Raw genomic sequence first — 24,631 nt, 5'->3', positions numbered from 1 at the left:
TAATAACTTTTTTTATGGTTGCCCAATCAAGTTCAAATTTGGTATGGTAGTTCAGTAGGCAGAAATACATATTTTGATGCTAAGTTTGGTTCTCTATGTCTTCTGGTTTGGAGCTGGGGTGGTGGGGTAGATTCCTAACTATGCATAAGAAGAATGGGCAAAGAGAGATAACTGCTGAGAATGAATGGGCAAAGAGAGATAACTGCTGAGAATGTTACCATTGTATACATGGAAGGCTGTGCAATATTTGTCCTTTGGGATTAATTAACCTTCCACAGGAAGAAAATCCTAAGCTTTATCTTTATCTGTCACATTGAGATTAATAACTGCACTGCCTGTGTCTGCAAATGAACTTTGTTTTGAAGTTAAGGTCAATTTTGAATGATGTGTAGTATTGTGTACATTCTTTGAAATATGGATTTGAAATATAATATTCATATTTTTTTTGGTTATAATACCGTACACAATGATTTATGATAGTTTTATTGAATAGAGGCAAAGCCTAGGTATCATTGCATTGGTATCAATTCTTTGTTTTTTTAACAAATTTTATTTCATCCCATGTTAACCCACTTTATCCCGTGGATATGACTCATTGGATATTTTTTTGATATTCCACAGTTGTGACTTTCCAATGGGATTTGCCTAGGCATAATGAAGTAAAAATAATGTAGAGTTTTATAAACAGTGTAAACATTGATTGCGGTGTATAAAATATGGGATAAATAGAATCTCATGATTTGTAGTATAATATGATTTTTATCCAACTTGTGTGTTTTATCCCCTCACTAAGGCTCAAGAAAAAAACACTTTAATTGTTGGATGAAAATCATATCCAACTACAAATCACGAGATCCTATATATTCCAGTTCTTTACATCTTCTGCCGGGCATTTATTTTTCATCATTGTTAATATAAAGAGGATGGAATTCAAAGTTTTTTTCACTTCTCTATATTAATTGTCATAGCGGGGCCCTTCCTGACTGGTCAGTTTTCTAGTCAACCCAGTTAACACTATCTCAATCTTATTTAAATTTAGACTTGTAAAATTCAAGCTTTACAAGATGAATAAAAATTTAGAATGAGACATGCAATTTGGCATGACTTTGTTTACTACACTAGACACTTCTGGCATTTAGGTTTGTGAAAATGAGGCACCTGTTTGACTACCAGTGAAACGCTTGAAGCATTGATTTCATTAGTTATGAATTGGTCACTCTGAGGTGACTCCATACAAGATATTGTTATATGTAATATATAGCTTATGAAAAGGAGTGAGGTTTAAATTCTTTTTAGTTGGATTGATACTGACTATAAATAGATAAACTGTATTTAGTCCAAATCAATCAAGTGATGTGTCTACCAACCACTTGCTGAATTATCGTAAAAGTGTGTGTCAGATACTTCAATCAGAGAACCCAGGCCATATAAAATGCATATAAATGCTGTTACCGGTATATAAAAACAAGTGAAAAGCTGTCAATGTGACAGCAAACCGGGTTTTCTTTTATGTAAACTGTATCAATAATCCATGTCAACCCGTATCCAGTGAAATGGAGTACCCTACATGTATATGCAACATTTTGCCAAAAAATGGCTAAGTTCAAAAGCTAGTATTTTTTTCATAAATTATCGGAAATCAAAATCCTAGCAATATGCACACCTCTGATATATGTACAATTGATCTGCAAAAGAACAACTTCCTATCTTGAGAACTGTAGGAGGAGTTATCCGTACAATGAGGGTACCCTTTTGGCAGCCGCCCGCCCACCCGCCCGCCATTTTCACCATTTTAATAACCGGATTTTTCTGTTGGAAAACCCGGTTAAAAATGCTGATGAATTACATGTACACATTTTATCACAAAGAATGATCATTACAGACATTAGATATTTATTGTACAATTACACAAGCACTCTCTGAAGTATATAATAATAATTTATACATCATTCCTATCACTGACAGGAAATACACTGCCAAATGTGATCTAGTGCTTCTAGCACTGATAATTGTAATTACCGGTATGATTAGCTTCTGATTGAAATTCAATACAAAGAGTAATTTATTCTATTCAGACACATTTGATACTTTCATGTCCTTCACAACACAAATAACAATATAAAGTGTTTTACACCTAGATGAGTTCTCCAATTTCCAATACAATAAGGTAAATGTATACTACGTAGAATTCATTTCCTGTTCCTTTGCTTTAGCAGCTGCAGCTAGAATCTTTTTCTTCCACACCTCATAATCGTCCACTTCACCTTGTTCTTGTGTATTCTCCTTCTTTTGTTTCTTAGCTATGTCTTCATCTTACATGGAAAAATATCAGAATGAAAATGCTATTTATAAATGCTAGATTCAATAAAATGTTCCCAAAAATAAATGAGTCGTTTTAACAAGGGCATGGACTTAAGATCTACTCATGGTCAACTTTCCTGTCATTGGCTAGTAGATATGAAAGCATTAAACGCAATGAAACTTGTCTGACTTCATTCAGGGATGTATACTTCAATTATAACAGCATCAACTGCACACATCAGAACAGATCTTTGGGGGAAAAAACTTTCCAATTTTGTCAGTCTATGAATATTAATGAGCTTCTCTTGAATTTGAATTAAAAAAGAGAAGGTTAAAATCAGACAGCTTGTTTTAATGAGCAAACTAGTTAGTAACCAAAAGTCAAATCTCTTGTATTAAAATGGCATTATGTTAACAACATTCAGATATGGTTGTTTCCTTGGTACTGACCTTTGAGGTGTTTTTCAACTTCATCAAGAAGACCCCTGGTTCTTTTCTGTTTCTCAACTGTCTTTGTTTCTGTTGCAGACAAAAATGAGCTTGCATTATCTTTCCTAATTAAAATGTAATGTAAACTTACAAGATTTATTCTTATCTAGATACATTGATGTAATGTTCACATAGCTTATTCAGTTACTCAGTCTGGGTTGAATAAATAAAATTTACTGGTAACAGTTGGCTTATAATGCAACCAAGGGCACTTAAAGAAAAGGACAGATTCTAAATAGGAAGGATGAGCATATTCAACTGCCTACCCAGTAATTTTACCGTGTGAATTTCCATCTCTGCCACAAGCTTGTCATATGTAGATCTCTTTATGCTGCATAATTCTCGAAGTTTATTCCAGTCAATTTTCAATTTGAGTTTTCTGTTATAATAATACAGGTATAACTTTGACAGAGGCATTGCCTTTCAATGTCTATTTGAAAATCAACCTTGTAAAAAGCTTTGCCTTAAAATGTATTTCAAATTTCAAATGCAATTGAATTCGTTCTTCTTCTTTTTTTTCCTCACCTGCAAGCTGCACAAAGGGCAGTGGCTTGAAACATGGGGGATGTAAAATCCATTACTGTGCCAGACTTTGATTTGAATTCATCTTCATAGCTTTTAAAACAGTAGGTTCTTATTAAGTATATTACACAGAGAGACCAACTTTTCAATGATAAATACACATGTACAACAATATTACAAAGATCTTTAATTGTATCTCTTGAGTGTTTTAGTTGAAACTTTAAAATGACATTATACTGTATCATACCTTTGGAGTGTTTTCATAGCCAGCTCAGTAGCTGGTGTGCAGCCAAACTGAATGGCCAGATCTTTGATGGTAATGTTTGTTGAAAGGTCCAACATACTCTCCAAGGCTTTCAAGCCATTGGCATACACTTTCTTGTTTACTCCAGATAACTTAAAACCTTCCTCCTGGATAAAATTAATAGAAAGCTATCATGGATGTTTTTTCCTTCCAATTGGCATTTTCAGTAGAGATTTCAGATTGTATGGTGTTCTGATGGCGCCACTTCGACCTTTGCACCTTTGGCATTTAGGATAAGATGCAAGAGTGTGAAGTTGCAAAGGTGAAAGTGTGAAGGGATAAGAATAGAAATAAAGAGTCATAACATCAGGCAGACAGGGAGGCCTAGAGCTATGCTTGTACTCTTGCAATAGTTACCTGGAACCAACTTAAAGTGATAGATTAATACTTATGATTGAGCTGAATTGTTTTGATCAATTATGTACAAAAATTGTATTAAGTAAATAAACTGTCTTTGCACATCTTTTTCTTTATTCTAGTACCTTGTTGAATGTTTTCCCAGTTGTATTAGCTGCCAGTTCTAAGCACATGACAACGGGACAAGATCCAGTCAGGTTAAGTGCTGTTAGAGCCTGACTCCCTACTTTAACATCCAACATCTGAGTCAGTTCTTCAGCTTTGCTGTATACAAAACAATTTAACAATACACCTCACATGTAAAATATATTTATCTATTAACAGAAAACAAACACACACACACATGATCTACTTTTGTTTATGGAAAAACGTTTGTCAATTCAACAATGTTCAACACCTGCTGGATTGATAATTGTTTAAGAAATACTTGTAGTTCACCTTGCGGTTTGTTAATTGTTAGAGAGGACTAATAAACACAGCTAGTTAAAAATTGATACACCGAACATGCAATAAAACTTACCTTAAGACTGTCGGAGAAGTTATTTTTAACTTCTGCGATATACTTTTCACCAACTTGTTGCTCATTTTGTCTCACTCTCTGGTCAGTCTAAAACTCTAGTTCTAGTTCCCGCGAAAATTGTTTCTCTTATGTGAACTTCGATCCCGATATTATATTATCAAAGTTCTCTCGTTTTGCTCCTTTTAAGGTCAAGATCTAGTAAATGAAAAATGCCTACAGGTTCATGAAATTCAAGATATAAATTCTTTTTATGATGCTTCATAATAATATCTTTGTTTTATAGGGTATACCGGGGCTTAAATTTTGGGTAAACACAATGAAAAATCATGTTTTAAACAACCATTTTCTGTGAAATATGATGGATAAAAGTAACAAATCTCAGAGTTTTGTCCAATTTTGACAAATGAAATATATCTAGAATGCCTACAATCTCTCCAAAAACGGCATTAAACAAGCTCTTTACCTCCTCTTTAAAACGATGTCAAATTGAATATAGGTACCGGGATTACTTTTCTTGTGACAATATATAAAATATACATATATTGTTTTATTTTCTACATAATTCCTTGAAAGCCGTAAAATACGGGAAAAGATTCATCAAGTCAATTATGACGTCATAATGGTTCTAGCACCAAAAAGACAGTCTGGAATCATTTACTAGATCTTGACCTTAATGTTGACAATTAGATGAAAAAAATTAAAATAAATAAACAATAATAGTGATAAAATATAGATAAAAAAACGTAACAAATAAATTATTTCCCCAAAATTTAAGTGTTTTTTTTTTTATATCTGCTTAATATTTAGTATGCAAATAATTTACATGCATCAATATTATTTATGTCTTTTAAAAATGCTGCATGCATATAATTTGGTTATAACATAAAATGTTGAGTGCATAAACATGCTATATAATGTAATGTAAACTAATTTTTTATATTGATGCAATGTTCACATCAGAGACATAAATAACAGTGTTATTTAATATATTGTCTCTGGTTCACATAGCTTACAATGATTTTTTGATATCAGAAAATGGATCTTATTTTCTGATATCAAGAATTCGAATCTTTGATATCAAAAATCATTTCCTGATATCAGAAATTCAAATTCTTGATATCAAAATTTTTTTTTCTGACAAATACCTAAAAAATAATAAAATGGTGCCCCATACACATTCAGAATGCCATCAAGTGCATATTAAGTTAAGTATCATAAGAAGTACCACCCATGCAAGTCTTTGTAGATAGTACAATCAAGTAGTAACTTACATGTAGATATATGCATGAATACCGGTATCAAAGGGTATACCTTCTTCAATAACTTTAACCTGCTCAAAAAACATTAACCTCCTCCAGCATCTGAAATTCATGGCCCAGATTCAGCAATTCCAAGTCATTTAACTCCAAATGTAAGCCCTGATTTACCATCCATGCAAGTTTGGTGAAGTTAGGACCATTAAAAACTTAGATAATAGAACCTGCTCTAAAACCCTGACCCTCTCGGTGAGCTATAAAGTAAAAATGACTTGTAAATGTGTGTAATCAATACTTTAGATGAACTTAGGTCACCATTACCTGCTGCTTAAGTTTTGAATAAATTATCCTAGCTAAGCACTATTCTTAATGTACATGTAGTTATGGACTTAAGTCTAAGAATGTACTAACATTGCAATTCCTACTTAATTAAGCACTGTCTTCGACTTAAGAGTATCCTTTATGTTATGAGCCCCTGATCCAAAAACTTTAAACTGCTCTAAAAACATTAAACTCATTCAGCATCTGATATATATGGCTCAGATTCAGCATCCAAGTCTGTTAAGTCCATAAGTATAGCTTTGATAAAGGACCTGCTCCAAGCACTGTAATTAACCGAGTCCAAGCTTTGATGGGGTATATATAGCTTCACTTTCAGACTTCATCTTGGTGAGCTAAACATCAAAACAACAAAGTAATTGTATACAAAGAAAATTAATATTTCTTTTTTATTATTGATTTTTTCTATGTCATACAACACTGACATTTATAAAATAACTATAATTAAACTAAATGCAAATTCATCTCAAAACAATAACAACAACAATTTGAAGGAATCAACAACATCAATTACAAATACCTAACACATGTACATGTATAAAAACTTCTATCACACTACAGACTGCTTATAACTGCCTCTCAAAACACATAATATTATCATTATATAATTAAAAAAAACATGCACAGTACAATGCTTCAAACTTTAACCTGCAAATGCTGATCATACAACCACTAAGGCATATCAGTCTGGTAATGCAACACAGAAAACATTCCCATACTCTTCAAAAAACACAAAAGAAATATTTAAATTCACAAATGGTTGAAATCAAGACTGTGAAAAATCTTAAACATTTTTTATTCATAGTTATAATTTACAAATAATTAATCTAAATTACTTAAGTAGGAAAAAAAGATGCTCTTCCTTAATCCTACCTACCCCCCCCCCCCCATAAAATGAATGGTATGCTTGTAATTCACATCAGTCCTATCAAAAGTTCATTAATAAATACAGTTCAGTGAGATGTACAGAGTATTGTAAATGAATATAAAAAGCTAGAAATATTAAAAAAGAATAAAACTAATCTAAACTTTGATTACTAGACTGTACTGTGTAAAACTATGAAGTGGTTAGTTTTTTTCACTTGCATCTACAGTACAATATTATGTGAAAAGTACTGTAAGAAAATGTAAAAAGTCACTTTCATGTATATGTCTAATTATACTTAGAGGCTTTAAAGCTTCTTCACCTATCTGTTCACTATTATTAAATTTTGCTTATTTTCCCCTAGAAAGTAAAAAATGTATTTCAAAATTACAGTAAACCATTCACCATATCTTTTAAAATTTGACAGACGTCACCTTTGAACTGGACTCTTTTAATAAAAAATAAGATCTATACCAGTATCTGCATTATTTGAGGGTCACTGACCCTTAACATGCAATTTCCCCTGAACATTCATATTAAATTTAGTTTTCAGAATAATAATTTTCTAAAAGAAAATTTATCAAAAAATTAAATAAATATTGTTCATTGGCTTTTATTGGCAAAATTGCCATCGGGTTACAATTCACTCTTTCAATTGCAATTCAATGAAGAAATATTACGTGAAACACATTGTACTGTAACTTCTAAGAGTACAACTCCTCTCTAGAGGCCTCTATGTTTAAGGGTTGGCAAGTCTAACTTAAAGCTAAGGATATATATCACACAATTACGTCCTTAAACACATGATTATAGTTGTATACATCACATATTAAATACTTGTAGAGTATAAATGCTGAGATTTCAATGCATAGAAGAAAAACCCCCATTATCATTCTATCATAATTGAATTAATCAATTTAAAATATTCCATATCCTGTAACAACAACAACACCCCCCCCCCACCCGCTTGGCACGTTAACATTTTTCTGCAGTTAGGATTACCAAACAGCACCATTATAACTTAAAACCATTAAAACATGCAGTGTGTGCCATGATATTGCTAAAAACAGAATTGCCAAATCGTTTGTAAACCCCACAAAAATCCATCCTTTGACACAACACAAAAAAAAATTGTTCTGCTACATGCACATCATGAAACCTGCATTATAAATACAAGCATAATATCATGAACTAATTTCCCTTCAAGAAAGTTTTACAGGTGTAACAAACTACTCTCTAGATATTAATTTGAATATCACACTATACTGAATACCAGTAATACATTGTGCTATCCATTAAATAGTATTTTTCTTTTGTTACTGCATACGTTAAATGTAATGTAAAATTATATATTAAGCTCTTGATACATCAATAATAAATCTTGAGAAAATGTGTTATAAAATAATATCTTTTGAAAACAAATTGAACACAAATAAAATTGAAAGAGCTACTGCAACACAACCTCAAAAAAAATCTGTACTCATTGGAAACAAATAACAAGTACATAAATGTATCAATATTGTACATTGTAGTACATACAACACAAAAAAAACAGTATATCTCAATTATTTGAAGAAAAAAACATGTAATTAGCTGTATAAATTAATTTACATGCATTATAATGGCACAAATTGAATTACCTTTTTTTTTCTTGTCTGAATCAAATTTACCCTTCATCTTAAATTACAAGGATATTGTTTCTATATTTATGTTTTAACAATTTATTTGTTTTTCATATTAAATTGAAAATCATAAATTTGTAATTAAATATGATGCATAATTTGCTATTGGTAAAAAAAAAATATCTGTATTAAAAAGAATATCATTTGTTACTTTAAAGGTAAAATAAAATATATCAATTAAATAAAAGATAAATACATGTACACAAAAAATAAAATTTACAGGAAAGAACATTGTTTGAAGTGCCACTCTAAAGGAATTTAAAAAAAATTCATGATTTTGACAGCACTAGTGCTTTCACAACAACCTTAAACTATGTGAAGGAGACCAAATTTTAAAGTTCATTTTAAAACACATCTAATTCACATTGTTTATATTATTTAATAAGTAGATGAGGTCACTGGTTTCCATGGGACAAGCTGATTGGCACCTAATTTTGAAATATCTGTACAAAGTCTCTTCAGGCAAGCAGACCTAATCGGTTCACTTTTGCAGACAGAAATGTGTGCAGTACAAATACTATAGGCTTTGGACAAGTACCAAGATCTAACTCCTGAAAATAAAAAGAAATAGTTTTGTTATACACCGGACAGGTATCTGACAGGTAAAAATTCAAAGTCATATACATTAAATTTCTGTTTCATTTTTCCACCATACAATTACCGTAACCATAAAATATACTGGTGTAGAGACAGAAGCATTTCTTTGTCAGCAAACATTCATTAAATTGAATTGATTCAGATTATTTTTATTTATTCAAAAGCTTCATATCTGAACGTGATCTTCTATATAAAGCTTTGAATATGCCATTTCTCTCAATATATTCTTTTTAAAACCAAGAAGACATTGCTTTGATTGGCAGATTTTTCATTTGTTTTCTTACATAATAATAATAATTCACATTATGAAATGAAATATCACACATGAAAATGTTACCCTCGTAGGAGTTTATTCCATGTAAAAGAAAATAAAACCTTAAGCAGTGAGCAGTACGTAATCAAATTTAAAAAAAAAAAATATTCATCGAAGTAAACCTGTTCTGATCCATCAGAAAATTCCAGCCACAGAAGCCTGTGTCCATCATCTCCAGTCATGCGTAACTTTTCGTAGGGATAGGACCAGGCCACTGTGGTGGGGGTGGAGGTGGAGGGCTCCGGCCCCTCACTGGGGACCACGGTGTGGAGAGTGAACCCAGAGTCATAGTGTATGGTCAGCCTAGCATCACCTCCCTGCCACTTCACCGCTGGAAGACAAACATATTCAAACATATGAGAGCATATAGGTTTTTGGAATTACCTTAACCTTTGGAATACAAAATGAGAACAAGACTTCCAATTCTTTTCTGAGGGAGCAACACACCTAATTAAAAGTTTTTGTAACTAAAGGAGAGTAGAACATGTTGGTTCCAAATTATAACATTTTTTATTAGGTGAAAATTTAATGTGTGGGAAGAAATAAGAAGAGATAAGATCTAAAACACCTCTGTAAACATTCAAAGAAATGAAGTGCAGATAAATCATCAATCAAACCTCTAATCTATTGACTCTAACCTAGCTGATTTTTTTTTAGTTTTCTAAATCATTTTGGTATGTCTGGAAGTGTCATCAAGAAAATAAAACTTTAACAATGTAACAATGTCAAAACATGATAAAATCGTGCAACACTTACGACAGGTGACCTCTTTGATAATGGCTGCGACCCCATGTGAGCCCTGCACGAGGGCTCTGGACCAGTAGGCTAGATCCCTCTGTGTCTCCACTCTGAAGATATGGGTCTCAACCCCATTACGAGTGCCACATCTCGTACCAAAGGTCAAAACATCAGAGCCGGACACTGGATTACTGAGTCTACCAGAGTGAACTAATCTAATGGAGAAAGGAATTAAAAAAAATTATTTCTATTACATATAGGAAAAATTTTTGTCAAATAAACATGAGTTTTTGTTAACAGACAGCTCAGCTAAATGTATACAGTCCCTGATATCTTATCAACTTAAATGTATAATAAACTTACTATGTCAGATAAAATCAAAGTACTGAAAGCCGGGCTCTTTTGGTGTGTCTTTATGCATATTGCGTAGTAAAGACTGAAAATCTCTCTCTCTCTCTCATGCTTTTAATGTCGGCAAAGCATCAGAGAGCGACCAAATTTTGTAAGCGGCTAAAAACGAAAAATATGTCTGTCTAGTAGTGAGTAGAAGTTAAAAAGTTCAACAGTTGCTGCCTTGAATTTTGCAACAAGCATTATATATTCAATCCCCATTTCTTCATCGCGCAGCCAAGTAGTTCATGGAAATTCATGCGCATTGTATGTGTCCAAAATGCATAGTAATGTTTTAAAAACAGGTTATTAATAAGAAAACTAAAAAAGATAGACAATTCATTCGAAATTTAAAAAAAAAAGAAACAAAATGCCAACACTTTTGACAAAACGTGGCGCTTTGTGTAACTATTTGGTATAGCGGAAACTTTACCTTGACGCTGTTTGGTTTTTTGTTTACTTTTGAAGTTGTGCTATTTATAGAAACATTGGCGATTTGCCTGCATTATAGCCAGGACTCTGCTTTCAGCAGAGCCCGGCTAAAAAAAATTATATGTTCATATTAAGAAATCAAAATTTTATTATCCCTGGCACTTGGCTGTAATTGTGTTTTACTATCCCCATCATGGATGTTGTGTACTGTACAGTGTATGACTATGTACAATGTATACTGTACCTTGTGGCAAGAAGAGGGTGGCTTTGGAATGGAGTGGCCCATTCCTCCTTACTCCAGGGGGCTGTGTCATACAGGAGTACATCCTTGTCTGTCAGGGCAATGAATACTGGCTTCCAGGTCAGGCTTCCTTGTTCATTCATCAACTACAAGAATCAGGGAATGTCAGTTCGTAATCAGTGTGTTTTGATTACAAATAAGTTAAAATATTAAAATTAATGTTAATTAATTAATAATGGCCAGTATATGGTACATGTATATATGATATTCATGGTAGGTACTTATCTAATTTCACTATTAAACAACAAACCTTACTTTTGAAACAACTACTAGAGGACTTGAACCAAATCATTACTGGGTATGAAAAACAAAATTCAGTTTATCAAAAGTTGATAATCAATAACGCTTAGCTATACCTGCTCCGAGAGCCAGCCAATGTGTTTAATTTCTCTTGAGTTTGGAGCTGAGGTCATGACCTGATTAGCTTCTGCAATACACTGACTCAGCAGTAATGTAACATTAGAATGGATGGCATTGAACCAATCACTAGCTACAGCTGCATCCGGAAAACGTATGATGCAGGTGGATTTTCCGTCAGGCGAGTGTAACTCTACGGTCCGTTTCTCCGGATCTGACATGCTGAGATTCCTACACAGGTAGCACAGTTTGAGTGGTATTGTCTTGGTCTCTGTCCAGTTTGCCCTGGCGGCGTCCCTTTGGGCCTCCTGGCTTCCCCATCCTAACTCATTTAATGCTGATATCTTGCGGAAACAGGGACTAAAATCTGTGATGTATTTCACTGAAAGGTAATTAAAGTAAATCTTTATAAAACAAAAACGTACCTATTTTGTATGCTGTTTCTTGGATTATGATTTTAATCATAATATCTGAATGCCTGATTAATTAATATGAACTTTTAAAACTTCCCCCAAAGGCCATGTCAAAAATATATATTCTTAAGCTACCACTCATTAAGCTTAAGACATGTAGCTCTACGGCAAATTTAATGGATTAATATAGAACATAGAGCTACAGTTCCATCCATACAAAAAAAAGTTAAAAACTTTATATTTATTGGGCACAAAAGGTTGCGCTGGGTTTCCAACTTATTATCCTAATTTAGGAATTCATTCTGTGAAAATTTTAATACAATAAATTCCTGAAACAATTTACGTAACTGGATGTGGTAAAAATGGTGACTTTTGATCCAGATGTAAAGAACTATTAATATATGATATTAGTCAAATTTGGCCCCTAAAATTCGCTATTTTTAAAATGATTCAGGTACATAACTTCTTGTGTTATTTAATAAAAGAGTTTACGGTACATGAAATATGTTTTTCACCCATTTATTTGATTTATATGCCCTCACTGGCAGTATATGACGTCAGAAGTGACGCTATTTTCATAATTCAATCAAAATTAACCAAAAATTGACATTTTTCTTATCTTTTTTCGAATGGGAAATATAGAGCGACTCTTTGAACAAGAACAAACTTTTTGTCACTTATAAGTATTGGAAAGATACATCTTTGGTGAAAATATTTTGTTTGTTCAAGTAGTCGCTCAATGTTTCCTTAAAGAAAAACTGCCTCAAAACAAGCCGTTTTATGCTAAAAATGAGAAAATGGCGGGAAAAGGTAAACTATATGATGTCATGTTTTTAAATTGTGGGCACTTAAATCAAAATGAAAATTATGAAAAAACTTCAAATGTATATTTGTACAAATAAAACAAAGAATTACAGTAAAATGACAATGTTCATTTTAGGGGGCCATTTTAGGCTCAAACCATATATAGTTCTTTAACAAAAATTACTTCACTTACTAGGGTCAGTTGTTTAAGAAAATGTTTGAGGCAAGTAAAGTGGTAATCAGAAGTAAAATCTCTCATATATTGGTATGAAATTTCTCTAAATCAATTTAATAAGTCCAAAACCCTGCACAACTTTTTGTGCCCAATAAATAAACATTGTTTTTGTATGGCTGGAACTGTATGTAGTTCTAAAGTCTGCCAAGCCAAATTTCCAGTAGAGCTACAGTGCTGCAGCTACCATTCATTTACATGTCCTATATTTTCACCTTAAAATTGTTTGATCCACACCAGACATAACGGCCTCCGTGCCTAGCATGTGAACGTAAGAGGTATGTTTTCAAAACATTCACATAATATATGCATGCATTTATATAGAACTGTATAGATTTATTGATAACTCTAGTCAGCTAAACCTACCCTCTAGTTCTACGATTTTCTTGGCCTTTTTAAGGGCTCTAACCGCCTCGTCATGAGTTGCTTCTCTTAGATCTTCTCCATTAACAGATAAAATGGCATCGCCGACATACAACTTCTCTGTTTTATCAGCAGCCATTCCTTTAAATATTTTACTAATGAGTATTGGCATTTTGTTTTCTTTCCCCCCTTTAATGCTGATTCCCAGTCCATTTTGCTCTTCTTTTATCACTCTCACAAGTCGTTTTTGTCCAGCAATGGATTCGGGTAGCTGGTCTTGTTTAGAGGTCGTGCTTTCCGTGCTGATATTAAGGGGGAGTGAATTATTCAAACTTTCATCAAGTGCTAAGGTTACATTATCCTCATTCAAAGTTACAAACACCTTACACCATTGTTGGCGTATATATACTTCAAAAGATCCCGACCTAGGCGAAAATGTCGCCATTTTGACAACCATCGTATCACGTGACTGATGAAAGTATCACATGACATCAAGACAGTTGCGCGGGAACTTTAGAATGTTCTAAAAATAATATGGACACTATTACATTTTCGCCTTAAATATTGATTTACTATATATGTAAACTATGTCCCTTAACAAAGAATTAAGTTTTAAAATATTGATTATTTTTTTCAATCTTGTTTCTCATAAAAGTGATAATATATTTATCAGCAAAATCTATTTTATTTATTGCAAGCGATCTTAGATTAGCATTCGTAAACTATAGTTTATAACCGTTGAATATTGTTTTACGGATGAAAACTATAGTTAATCTAATGAAGCGTTAACGGTTCATAAACTATATATGACAATAGACAAACTCTCTTTATTTGTAAACATTTTTGTGTCATTTGATACTAATACTTTCTTTGGTTGTTCATGTTGGCTACGAAAGTACATATAACGGAAACGTAATGTTGCAAAAACAAATAGTAATCTTATGTATTATCACGTTTTATACTTATCTTTTTTTTTAAATTTACATTGTCAGACAGATATGGAGGGTAGATACTTTATGTACTTTGCTTATGGAAGCAACCTTTTACGCCAAAGACTGACTTTGCAAAACCCTTCTGCTCAATTCCAAGCCATTGGAAAACTGCAGGTAAAGCTCATTAATGAATACTTTCACTGAAGCTGTTGATAATACTACATACATAGCAGTGGAGTCGGAAGCAAATTGAAAGTGGGGGGGGGGGGGGGGCTAGATTTATCATCAGAAATCTTAACAAGCCAAAAAAAATTAATTCCATAATTCCAAAAGCTAAAAATTATGAAAATCCTAATCCGTGGGGGGGGTATACCTATCCTTGCTGCAAGAAAAAAGTGGGGGGGGGGGGCGCTCCCTGATGCTATGTGTCTAATGGTTATGTCTAACTTTGCAAAAAAAAAAAGGGGGGGGGGGGCTTTGCATATATTTTAAATATCGATTTTTATGGTTGTATAGCCACCAAAGCACTCTACCGCTGGTCTGAGCTAGCCAAGGTCTTATAAATTCTTGTTCCACCGACACAAAAATTAGACTACAACTTGCATCTCTGTAATATAATTAAGGTTTTTTGAAATTTTAGCGCTTTGGATGAATACAAAACAAGCCCATAGGCCAAAATGCTCACCCGAGGTTTGATCATCTTCACTAGCCAAGTGTCCGAGAAAAACGAATCGTACACTTAGCTAGCGAAGATGATGTTTGATCTACATAATTGAATGTGTTGGACATATTTACATGGTTTATATAATCATATCATATAAAGTAATTTATTTTTGAGAAGAATAGTAGTAGTAAATTGCATGAGGTATTTAAAGGGGCATGGTCACGATTTTGGTCAATAATTATTTTTTCGATTTTAATGTTTATAATGCTTCAGTAAGGCATTTTTTAATGGGCAACCAAAATTTGAGTGTCATTTGTTGAGTTATAAGCGAGCTACAGGGCTTACAATTCCTCGCTATGTAAACAAAGCTTTTGTTTACATTTTGAACGTTGAAGTGAAAATTCCAGTTTTACACCTAAAATGATTGTGTTAATCGTTAGGAACTGTTTATTTATGCTTAAAATGAATAAGAATACAGACAAATCATCTTGAAAAAGATTTTTATTGGTATATTGAACATATGTAAACAAAAACAGGGCACGAGCCTTGTTTACATAACGAAGAATAGTGAGCCCTGTATCTTGCTTAAAACTAATCGACGGGCACCCAAATTTCATTTGATCATTAAAAATGCATTCATAAAGCATTGTAAATAATAAAAACAGAAAAATAAAATTTGACCAAAATCGTGACCATGCCCCTTTAATGGTACTAATTGTTTTCAAACTTGCGTATAAATGAATCAACCAAAATTTCGCTTAGAACTATAGTGGTTAAGCATTCTGTGCAATTGAACTGGCCTGCATGGTATGCACTGCATGTTCAGAATCACGCAAGTCCTACTGAACAGATGCACGAAATTTTTTAAAACTGTGTAGATATTTAGAACACAATGTGTAGATGTACATATTACCAGGAAATTTCGATTCCATTATATTTTCGGGAATTAAGGCCCTTTTGAACTCTGAAGATTTTTAGTTGCTAGACAAAAGGAATAGATTTGCATTTTAGCTGATGATTTTTTACATTGCCATTCATTATGTGTAGCATTGTCAAAAAATGGGGGAGCGCGTGTTATGTTTTGTTGCTTGAAACATTTTCTTTCAGTCATTAAATGCATAGTGGTACAAGCACGTTATTATGTTAAATCCGACACACGTGATCAAAAAGTCCAAGAAAAATTTTACTGGATAATTGATATACTTTCTTTGCTCCTATTTATATTTTTTTCTTCCCAATGGAACAGAACTACAGACTAAATTTCAAATCGCCGTCTGACCCCAGCAGATCTCGCTGGAGGGGTGGCGCCGCTACCATAGAACCCCACTCTGGAGGAGTGGTCTGGGGAGTAGTATGGAAGCTGAATGAGACAGATAAAGAAAGCCTTGATAGGTATATATACATCGTTCTCTTTCACAATCTGATTGGCTGGGACTAATAAAATTTTGCAAATCAAGGAACGTTTTTTGTTTTGTTTGTATGTAGTTTAGAGCCCTCCCTTGAACATGCTTTTCTACATAAAGTCAATGGCATTCTGACATGACTCTTAAAGGGACATGGTCACGATTGTGGTCAATTTTTTTTCGATTTTAATGCTTCAGTGAGGCATTTTTAATAGGCAACTAAAATTTGAGTGTCATTCCTTAAGTTATAAGCGAGTAACAGAGCTTACATCGTCAGAACCCACGGGTTGGACAGAAAACCCGTGGGTTCCGACGATGCAGAGCTTACAATTCTTTGCTAAAGCTTTTGTTTACATTTTGAATATTGAAGTGAAAATTCCAGTTTTAACCTGAAATGAACGTGTTTAACATTAGGAACTGTTTTCTTATGCTTAAAATGAATAAGAAGATAGACAAGTCAGCTCGAAAAAGATTTTTTACTGTTATATTGAACCTACGTAAACAAAGAGAGGGCACGAGCCTTGTTTACATGACAAAGAATTGTGAGCCCTGTATCTTGCTAATAACTCTACGACTGACTCTCAAATGTCACTTGATCATTAGAAATGCACTTCAAAAACATTGTTAATAATGACAAGTGTCAGAAAAGCTGTCAATGTGACAGCAAACCGGTTTTTCTCTTATGTGAACTGTATCCATAATCCATGTCAACCCTGAATTGATAAACACTACCTACATTGTACCGTATCCAGTAAAATGGAGTACCCTATATACAATATTTTGCAAAAAATTGACTTAGCTCAAAAGCTGGCATTTGTAAAAAAAAATTATAAGAAATCAAAATCCTAGCAATATGCACACCTCTGATATATGTACAATTGATCTGCAGAAGAACAACTTGCTATCTTGAAAACTGTAGGAGTTATCCGTACAATGAGGTACCCCTTTGGCAGCAGCCCGCCCGCCATTTTAATAACCGGATTTTTCCGTTGGAAAACCCGGTTAAAAACAGAAAAATAGAATTTGACCAAAATTGTGACCATGCCCCTTTAATGAAGAGTTTACAAAGCACATTTCTGTGTATCATATTTACAGACAAGAAGGCGTTTATGATCCCATTTTTGTGGATGTCATCACACCTGATAACCAAAACCACAATTGTCGCACTTACATGATGCAGGAGGCGCACATCACGGACAGGTATGACAACCGCCCCTCCCCCCACTACAAGGACGTGCTAGTGAAGGGTGCCCAACAGAACAGCGTACCCCCAACCTACATAGAATATCTACAGAATGTGGAAGACAACGGGTATTCTGGGGAGATCCCCGTGTATAATTCAGTCATGGACACTCTCAACTCTGGTTCCTAATACTACATGCGATGTATTATTTTATAATCAAAAGCAGAACATACGATTTTTATTTGTGGATGATTACTATCTAATTAATTTAACTCTTGGTTGTATGAATACAACATTGTACATGTATAAGAATTTCTTTTTTATATGAACAGGTTGTAAATAAAATGAAATAGAAGATGGAAAGATCATTCATTTGTGATTTTTTGTTTTTAATATCAAAACTGTTCCAATAAATAATAATCTTTTTTGCTTAAAAGAGATAAACAGTGACCACACAAGACAAATAATAATTTTCACCAACTCATTTTCAAACCACTCATATTATTCAATGCACCCTCTCATATAAAGTCATCTCACACAACATAACATAAAATGACAACCATTATATATTCTCTCATCCTCTTTCACAAGCAGCAATATTGATAAATTAAACAGAAAGAGACAACAAACTTTTATATTATGTGTTATATATAGCTACTACCGTGTTATGGAATAACATTAAAGTTGTGATCATTACGAAATGTACTTTGTAGTAAAAATACTTGAGCCTGACATAAAAAAATTAATATAGCAGATCATGAAGCAAACTTGGTATTTTTGGGGAAAGAACCTCAATTCTTATTTCTTTACTTTCATATAAAAAAAAACAATTGATACAGAGCACTTTAAATCAGTCCATTGAAACATCACATCCTTCAAACAGTAATACACTTACAGCATGTACATTTTACAATAGCCTCAATAGGAATGTTACATATATGTAAATTACAATTACGCCCACGAAATAACACAGGACATTCCTTCTAAACACATTTTCAATGTCTTCAAAAACCTGTGGATGGACTTATAATAAATAGAGAAATAAAAGTAATGGTAAATCATGAATAATGAATTGACTTGATACATTTACTAGTGTTGCATATGTGCCTATACCATTGTACTAACTTGTATACAAAAACATGATATTTATACTCAGAACACAATCAAATATGTTATTTTGAATTAACCTGACTATGTGTACAGAATCATGTAGTGCTTAGATTATATTCTGCAGTTCCACCATACTATGCATACTAAACACCTGACTGAAATGTACATGTACCGAGTACATTCTGCATTACCATATGTACATGCAAAGTCAAATGCAAATTCATGTTAAAATGTCCATTACATTTGGAGGAAAACTTCATTATCAAGCCAGTAGTAAAAAAAAAAAGGCAAGAGAGTTAAAAAGTACAAGATTCAAAATTTGGGACGGAGGTAGAGGTAAAAATGTGTACTTGGACGGTAAACTGAAGATACTTGACATTATATTACATTTGTACATAAAGCAACTTCACTAAAAAAAGATTTGAAATAAAAGGACTAAAGGCTTCTAGGTATCAGTGTTGTTGTCCAAATGAATGTCCAGTTAACGACAATCCTCCACCAAAGTGCATGTCATGATCGTTCATATCGTGGTCATCATCATCCTCAAAATCGGGACCACCGTGCATGGAAGTAACAGTGATTCCCATACTCAAATCAACATTGCGCCCCTCTTTCTCCTGTAAAATCAAAGGAATATTTTCAATTGTTTATAACACTATGTACTACGTTATGTAAGTAAACATCAATCTACAGAGCACATTCAATAAGGGAAGGCAGGAGACAATTTGTACCAGAAAAATGAGCAGATTAAGCCACTTCATAGGCACATAGCATCATTTTTAAAAGTTGGGAGGGGGGGGGTCCAAAGTAACTTGGCCAACTCCTCCTAAATTCAATTTTCTATATAAATTTAAGAAAAATGTTTGCTGTGGGAAAAATAAGCTTCTTTTGATGCTACGTGTCTGCTTCAAAATTCATAATAGGCAAAATTATCTACTGGAAATAATCTTCAGATGAGTACGGTAATTCACCTCTTCACATCAAAATTATTATAAGCCCGTCAAACACATTATCAATTCTGCAAAATAATTTAGAATTTTTCCTAAATTTAGAAAGATTAAACACTGCCAAACGGTGCTTTTTTGTATGTCATACTGTTTTTTTTTTAAACCTCGCTGTTTATATACTGTTTATATATTTATTAAATATTATTTAATATATCTGATATGAGGTAATACAAGACTTACAGCTCTGTAATCCAGGAACATTTCTTTGAAAGACATAAAGTCGCTGAAGGTCAGAAGCATCTCGAAGATTTCACCTTCAAGTTCATTTTTGCGTTCCCTAAAAAATCAATTGTTTCAGTGAAATTTCAAATGCTCTGTCTTTAACATCGGGATCTTAGTGGTATAGGATATGCGATGGAAATATAAAAGTAGATGCCAACTTAATATAAAACATACATGATTGTTTTGGTAAACTCCCCCATGGAAAAATTTTCTATCCTCTTGGATAATTCTTCTTCAAGGTATTTTTCTATAAGTTCTATCTGTTGATTAAAAACAGACATAATTAGACAAACAATATTAACCTAAATTAGTACAGACTTTATGACAAGTACATGTATTTCATTATCATCTAAAATTTTTCTACATAGAAATTTCATTTCACACATTGAATTGAAACATGCCTGAAGTGAGATTAATATTCAACTGTAGTCAGAAAATTGTCTAATAAATAATAGTACTGTAAAATCAGCATTAAGAATATGTTATTTTAGTGACAAATTTATTATTTTTCTGCTATATCACAATATCAAAAACTAAAATGTGACCTTTTTCTATAGAAAACTACACCATTAAAAATTGGAAGCATCAAATTTTTTTAATGACATTTGCTATTGCTGCGTTAATCTTTTGACTGAGTTTTAAAAAAGAAAAATAGGAGATGTTCTGAATACCAGTATACAAATGTAGCAAGGAAAACTTACATATTCCCTGTGTATATCTGTGTAACAGAATTTGTTTTCTTCAGTGTCCTCAAATTCAAGGTAATATTTTTCCATAAAATCATTCTGTAAAGTCTGGAATTCATCCTCTACAAAGAAAAAATGACAAAACTTATTTTTTTCTCAATTAATTAAATCATTTTATTAAGTTAAAAGTAAGGTAAAGAAAACAAGAAATTTAACCTTTAACCTTACTGCATTGAACATTTCCAAAATCCAATTATTCAATACATCAGTTATTGACAGTTAATGGAAGATACCTACCCATTATAATGTCTTCTATATGGCCTACAGCCTCATCAAATTTTGTATCTATGGCATTTGAACTATGGAAAGAAAAAATTATATACAATAGTAAAAGCGTTTATTTTGGATAAAACATATCTTTTTTTGTTCAAACATTAATGATATGGTTGTTTTACATGTCATGACATTATACCTTGAAATGGCTAAGTCTTCTTCTGGGAAGGCAAACTCCATAGGTTCTATTCCATCTAAAATGATAGTAAATTTTACAAAAATAGTAGTAAGTATATAATTTTTTAAATACCTGATGAAAGTGGACAGAAAGCAAACTGACCTTCCCAGTCAATTTCCAAAACAAACCTATTTTATTATCTTAAGAATAGCACATAATACAGAAGTCTCATGCAACCACCCCAAGAGTTCCCTCCATTTAAAAATACAAAAAAATATCTATAGATAATGTTTATAAAACAAAATCTTGACATAATCTTCTAACATAAATCAGATAACCTAATTCAATTGAAACTAAATTGGAATGAACATGACAGCTTAAACCTTTTTAACACACAGATTCTTACATTGTAGCTTGCTCTCTGGGTTCATCTTTGATACACAGATTGACAGAATATATCTATCATATTTTACAGAAAGACAAAATTTACTATTTATATTTTCACATTCAATAAAAATACTTGAATATACTTACAAACACAGACACTCATTTTAATGATTGAAAGTATTAATCCAAGTAAACTAGACAACCTGTTTGACCAATTCTACCTAATGTTGACCTTCGCGACTGAACTTGTTTTTAAAACTCTGATCGATCTCGTGTTCGAACAAGTTCATGCTATAATTATTTTCCTTTACCTGGTGGTGTTTCACGCGCGCTCGCTGTGTTTACAACCCCAACCGTGATAAGTAGAGATTGGTGTCAAATTCACAACATGCCGTTATTTTTTTAAAATTTAATTACACAACATTACATAACATCAATAGGATTTTAAATGAAAAGAACAAATAATTTAGTAAATTTACGAAAACAAAGAATATTTAATTATTTCTTCAATCATTAAATATAATCTGCGTTTTTATATCACCCGTGGATTATCAAATAAATGAATATCATATATATTAAGGACATTTTCTTACAAGTGAAACTAAAACTAAATTTTTACTGTAAATAAACATAACACATACCCGGTTTCCCTTCTTCTGTATTGGAGTTGGACGCCATGCTGGCATTCCACCGGATACGATTAAATAATAATAATCAATTCAGTTTCGATCGAATCCGGATATTACCCGTGGGGTGGGGGTGGGTACGTGGGTGCAAAGTGGGTGAAATTGCATAATTGCGACAACCACTTCAGATTTAGATTTTTCATATGTAAATTTTAAGAAAGTATTTGTTTCGAGAAAAATATTTTATCATTTAATATAGGATATTTAATTGATGACTGGTTTTTGCCACCCCCTTTTTTTGTCCATCTGAATATATATTTTTATGCATATATCTTTATGCTTCATCATATTTCATCATACAATTCTTTATATGTATTACCTTGCACCTTATGGAGAAGGCTTACATAGGCATTAATTGCCTGCTGCCTAATCCTTTTATGTAAATGTATATTTGCATATAATAAAATATGTTCTAATCAAATCAAAACTGTATGAGTGTTGGCGTAAATTTATAGTAACAGACTTTATATAATTTGATAAGATGGTTTCAAAGAGAAGCCAGGCGCCTTGTTCATTATTAAACTTGTATAAAATCAAAGTACCGAAGAACTGACGGGAGTTGATTTTATTTATTTAAGATTCAATGATATGTTATTTTGCATGACAAGTGCAGGTAGTTTCTAATCTGTATTAGAATTACGCACATTTTTATAATATGAATTTTCGGATTTTTTCGACACAAGAATGTTGATAAAACCCCATATGATTCATGTTAAGAAATATTTAAAGATAGAATTAATTTAATTCAATCAAACTATGTATCAGTGATAGATATATTTCTGGAAGTGAACAGAGACGTACAAGGCGTTGTGTATCCCCCACTCGGAGCAATGAAGACATAAGAATTTCAATTCAAGTTAGAATATTAATTTTTTTACTTGTATGGATTGTTTTCATTATAAATTTTGCACGATGGAAGTCAATATTGTGCTTTCATTCTATAAACACGACAGGTAATGGTTTCCAAATTAATTATATAGGCTGCACATCGTTTTTTGCCTAAACATTGGGTCATTCACTGTTCTTAATTGCAAAATTAGGTATGAATGGGTCCTGACTCCATCTTAAAGTACTTTTATTTAAGAATAAGTTTATTTTGATTTTTATTATTAATTTATTAAAATGGAGTCTTGACCCATAATGGGTCAAATTTGTGATTTTCACCAAAAACGTTTTACTTTATTAATTATTGTCAAAAAAATTAATTTTTTTCACCCGTACTCTAATGTGTCAAAGTAGCTCACTGTGATAGGAGGAGGCTCGTAGTCCATCCTTCTCCATGGAGAGGGTGTTCGAATCGTGTAGACGGCGTTTTATTTTTAATTCATTTGCCTTTAAGTAAAACGTGTTTTGCTTTTTTATTGATTATGAGAAAAATATCTAATACCATTTATATAATGACAGCAATTACGTAATGTTCATGTTCTGTACATACAATGTCGGATAAAAATAGCGCTAGCACAGATAGGAAATCATGCTGTAATGCTTAGAAAGCATCAAATAAAACAAAGGAGATAAGTACCAAGTACATGTATTATTGTATGTTATTTCTTTGTCAGAGAATACAGTTCTATATTATACATGCACATGTACTGATGCACAGTTTCAAATGTAAAGTTTTTTTTATATGTATGTTTATATGCCATTTCAAAATCCTTGACACGGGGGGGGGGGGGGGTTGTCAGGCCTTGTACGCTCTTAATTGTCCTTTAGGGAACCGAGCAATATTGAACTGTCGTCTCGTTCAACTAACCGTTTATCTCCGACAAGCAAGATAGACTCTCTGCATGTCGGAGATTTACGAAGACAGCCGTAAATTGTTCGTACCATTTAAAATCTGGCTATTTTCAAGGTATTTATAAATAAGTTTCCTTGAAAAAAAAAGCTTTAGCGTACATTATTTCGAATTCATTAATTATTTTCAAGAACTAAGTCTTGTCAGCGGCAATGATTTGTGCTTTGGTCCAAACACTGTTTCACTTTCGGTTTGTCAGAGTAACTGCATAGGATAGTTGATTAAAATCAACTCCCAAAAAGTAATGTGCTTTCGTGAACAGGAGTCTGAAGTTTTATTAGTATTAAGGTAGTACAAAACAATGAGATAAAAATATAAAATTTTCCTGTGGTTTAATTTTTCTGAAAATTGATATTTTGTTATTTGGAAGAAATATATATAAATATGTAAAAGAAAAATAAATCCGACATGTCAATTTTTGCCCACATCGCCTCAAATTATCCTACCATTGAATAGTTATTGTTAGAATTTGCTACGCGAATAAGATACTTTAAAGATATTACTACTGTTTGTACTGTTATTTACACAGG

General features: G+C 32.6%; 3 protein-coding genes across 4 annotated transcripts; 1 reads left to right on the top strand and 2 right to left on the bottom strand.

Annotated features, from left to right (window-relative positions):
- Positions 1–1,842: 1,842 nt before the first annotated feature.
- LOC128188129 (beta-1-syntrophin-like) lies at positions 1,843–14,059 on the bottom strand. Its single transcript, XM_052858984.1, has 13 exons — positions 13,579–14,059; positions 11,763–12,145; positions 11,350–11,492; positions 10,302–10,498; positions 9,668–9,876; positions 9,154–9,186; positions 5,921–6,003; positions 4,099–4,237; positions 3,560–3,723; positions 3,316–3,405; positions 3,057–3,169; positions 2,752–2,820; positions 1,843–2,312 (listed from the first exon to the last, which is right to left on the bottom strand). The coding sequence occupies exons 1-13, from the start codon at positions 14,030–14,032 to the stop codon at positions 2,179–2,181; spliced, it is 2,211 nt and encodes a 736-aa protein (XP_052714944.1). The 5' UTR covers positions 14,033–14,059; the 3' UTR covers positions 1,843–2,178.
- LOC128188128 (gamma-glutamylcyclotransferase-like) lies at positions 13,413–17,987 on the top strand. The gene is made up of 4 exons (XM_052858983.1): positions 13,413–13,490; positions 14,568–14,681; positions 16,418–16,563; positions 17,670–17,987. Exons 2-4 carry the CDS (start codon positions 14,574–14,576, stop codon positions 17,944–17,946), a joined length of 531 nt encoding a protein of 176 aa, XP_052714943.1. The 5' UTR covers positions 13,413–13,490; positions 14,568–14,573; the 3' UTR covers positions 17,947–17,987.
- Positions 17,988–18,125: 138 nt separating this feature from the next.
- Positions 18,126–22,320, bottom strand: LOC128188127 (ADP-ribosylation factor-like protein 2-binding protein). Of its 2 annotated transcripts, none has more exons than XM_052858981.1 (7): positions 22,262–22,320; positions 21,255–21,309; positions 21,080–21,141; positions 20,798–20,904; positions 20,271–20,356; positions 20,055–20,151; positions 18,126–19,484 (listed from the first exon to the last, which is right to left on the bottom strand). In XM_052858981.1, exons 1-7 carry the CDS (start codon positions 22,296–22,298, stop codon positions 19,320–19,322), a joined length of 609 nt encoding a protein of 202 aa, XP_052714941.1. In that variant the 5' UTR covers positions 22,299–22,320; the 3' UTR covers positions 18,126–19,319. The 2 variants fall into 2 exon arrangements, with proteins under 2 accessions (XP_052714941.1, XP_052714942.1); XM_052858982.1 differs by lacking the exon at positions 22,262–22,320 and adding an exon at positions 21,768–21,926.
- Between the last annotated feature and the right edge of the window lie 2,311 nt (positions 22,321–24,631).

The sequence above is a fragment of the Crassostrea angulata genome, chromosome 6, assembly GCF_025612915.1.
Source record: "Crassostrea angulata isolate pt1a10 chromosome 6, ASM2561291v2, whole genome shotgun sequence".
In the NCBI taxonomy this organism is placed as follows: Eukaryota; Metazoa; Mollusca; class Bivalvia; order Ostreida; family Ostreidae; genus Magallana; species Magallana angulata.
Note: the sequence above shows the minus strand (reverse complement) of the source record. Positions and strands in the feature narration are given on the sequence as shown.